Source organism: Trachymyrmex cornetzi, unplaced genomic scaffold, assembly GCF_001594075.2.
Source record: "Trachymyrmex cornetzi isolate Tcor2-1 unplaced genomic scaffold, Tcor1.1 scaffold812, whole genome shotgun sequence".
In the NCBI taxonomy this organism is placed as follows: domain Eukaryota; kingdom Metazoa; phylum Arthropoda; class Insecta; order Hymenoptera; family Formicidae; genus Trachymyrmex; species Trachymyrmex cornetzi.
In genome coordinates, this window is record NW_017300150.1 from 86,439 (window position 1) to 88,477 (window position 2,039).

The 2,039-nt window shown below is 36.4% G+C and overlaps 1 protein-coding gene across 1 annotated transcript; it reads right to left on the reverse strand.

Moving 5' to 3' along the window:
• Nucleotides 1–330: 330 nt before the first annotated feature.
• On the reverse strand, nucleotides 331–1,465 carry LOC108768627 (uncharacterized). Its single transcript, XM_018519128.1, has 2 exons — nucleotides 961–1,465; nucleotides 331–771 (listed from the first exon to the last, which is right to left on the reverse strand). The coding sequence occupies exons 1-2, from the start codon at nucleotides 1,133–1,135 to the stop codon at nucleotides 494–496; spliced, it is 453 nt and encodes a 150-aa protein (XP_018374630.1). The 5' UTR covers nucleotides 1,136–1,465; the 3' UTR covers nucleotides 331–493.
• Between the last annotated feature and the right edge of the window lie 574 nt (nucleotides 1,466–2,039).

Genomic DNA, 2,039 nt, shown 5'->3' on the forward strand with positions numbered 1-2,039 from the left:
CAAGAATATAATACCACCGATGATTTATCGCTCCGTTATTCGACCCTGCGCACGCCTCCATGTTTTCGACAAAGTGGCGAACACTTCAGTTCGCAACTCGTAAATCTGTAAGACGTTTGTATCTAACGTCAAAATCGTTCGATCTATGTTGCAATAATAGTCGAAGAATGGGTGGGAGGAAAATATATGTTTATCATTTTATTTGAGAATTAATCCTAACAATGGTGATAAAATTTCATGGAAATGAATTAATTCGTATTTGACAAAGTTTTTGTTACATTTACTATATTTAAAGAGTTTTGATATTATTATTAGCAAAGAATTGTAGATATATTTACTTTAAAAAAGTTTTATTGGATTCATGAGTTTACTTTTCCAAGCAACTATCATTGGCCTTGTTGTACATAGCAAATTAGAATTTCTTTCCAGACTTCTTACACAAATAAAATATTTCCCACAAATGGTGTTTAAAAGTGTTGCTTGATATTTATCTTCATTGTTTTACTTCCTTTTTTTTACCTTTATCTTCAAGTTTCTTCAAGATAACAGGTTCTTTCGGAATAATTATGGGCGGAGTAGGTCCTGGTTCTGGCAACGGGATATAATTTCGTGGTGACTTAAATTCCACTTCAAGACTGTGCTTCATATCGTCGGTGAGAGTAATTTGTCTTGTTGTCCTTAATAATAACATTTCTTCCTCCGGTTTTTTAGGAGTAGGTTCCTGATTATGCATTACATTAATTTTCGGGCAGCCTTTCTTGCATTTCTTACCTTGAAAGGTATATATTTTGTAATAAATTTGAAGAGAGCAACACATATATCTCAATTTTACAAATAATCTTGTTAGTATTTCTACCATAATTAATAAATAGAAGTAATAATCATAAATCATAATAGATTTTACTTAAAAATTTTTGTTATTGGTTTTGCAATTATTGTAGAAAGAGAGTAATACTTCACCATATTTATCCAAGCAATTAACATCAATGATAGGCTCGTCAATTTGTCCATCCACGGCTTGAACGCGATGTCTATCTTTAGGCAATGTAATAGTTAAAATGTTATTGTCAATTTCATGCGAAACTTCATCGTACGGTGATTGTGCATTAGTTGGACATATAACACGACGATTCATGATTCTTTTTTAGTAACGCAACCAAATATGAATTACATATCTTAGAATTTTGTCATTTAAGGTTATTCAAAATAATTTAGGCATTTATGACAAATCCACGTATCTTGCAATATCATTTTGACTGTCTTATTTTTTATGCTATACGTTGAATTTTGTATCTCACGCGTTGCTTGATCTTTCAATGAGAATTTAAATCAGACTCTCCTGGTTTCTAGCATATTATTTTACAATCCGGTCTCACTATCCTTTAAGTTGGTTATCACGCTCGAAAACACAATAGTAACGCTACCGTCTGAAGCTGTGTTTAACAAACGGCACGAATTGTTCTCAGAGTTGAAATTTTTATATGTCAAGTGTACATAAAGAGAAATATCTGCGCGAGTAGAGTGCTTTTCTTCCTTCTGCCTCGCCTCGCTACATAAAGACGGCGCGGAAATAAGGAGAAAGAAAGTATATAAAAGCGAAATGCAGATGAGGAAGGACTGTAACGGGGACGACTCCGTTTCTCCCTGTAGAAGCACTGGAAGAAGCAACGGGGCGGTTGGTCGCCGGGAATAGCTTCGCTGTTTTCACTCGGAAATTTCTTCTGGACACAAGACGATGCTTCGTCGGCGAGAGCTTCATCTCCTCCTCCCCGTCTGTTTCGAGAGCTTTCATTGTTTCGCTCGCTCCCTGCTGACGTTTTGTCGGTATTGCGGCGGGAAGAGCTCGCATCATTCCGCGGAGTGCGTGGAATCGTACTTCACAAATAGATATGCAAATATTGTCTCGGTTTAGTTCGCCCACAGACGTCGCACCACCAACGGCGAAATATATATCACACGCTGTTTCTTCTGTGCCGCCTCAACAACGCTTTAATTCTTCCCTCTTCACTATATTCCCGACACTTTCATTTTCTTTTTCC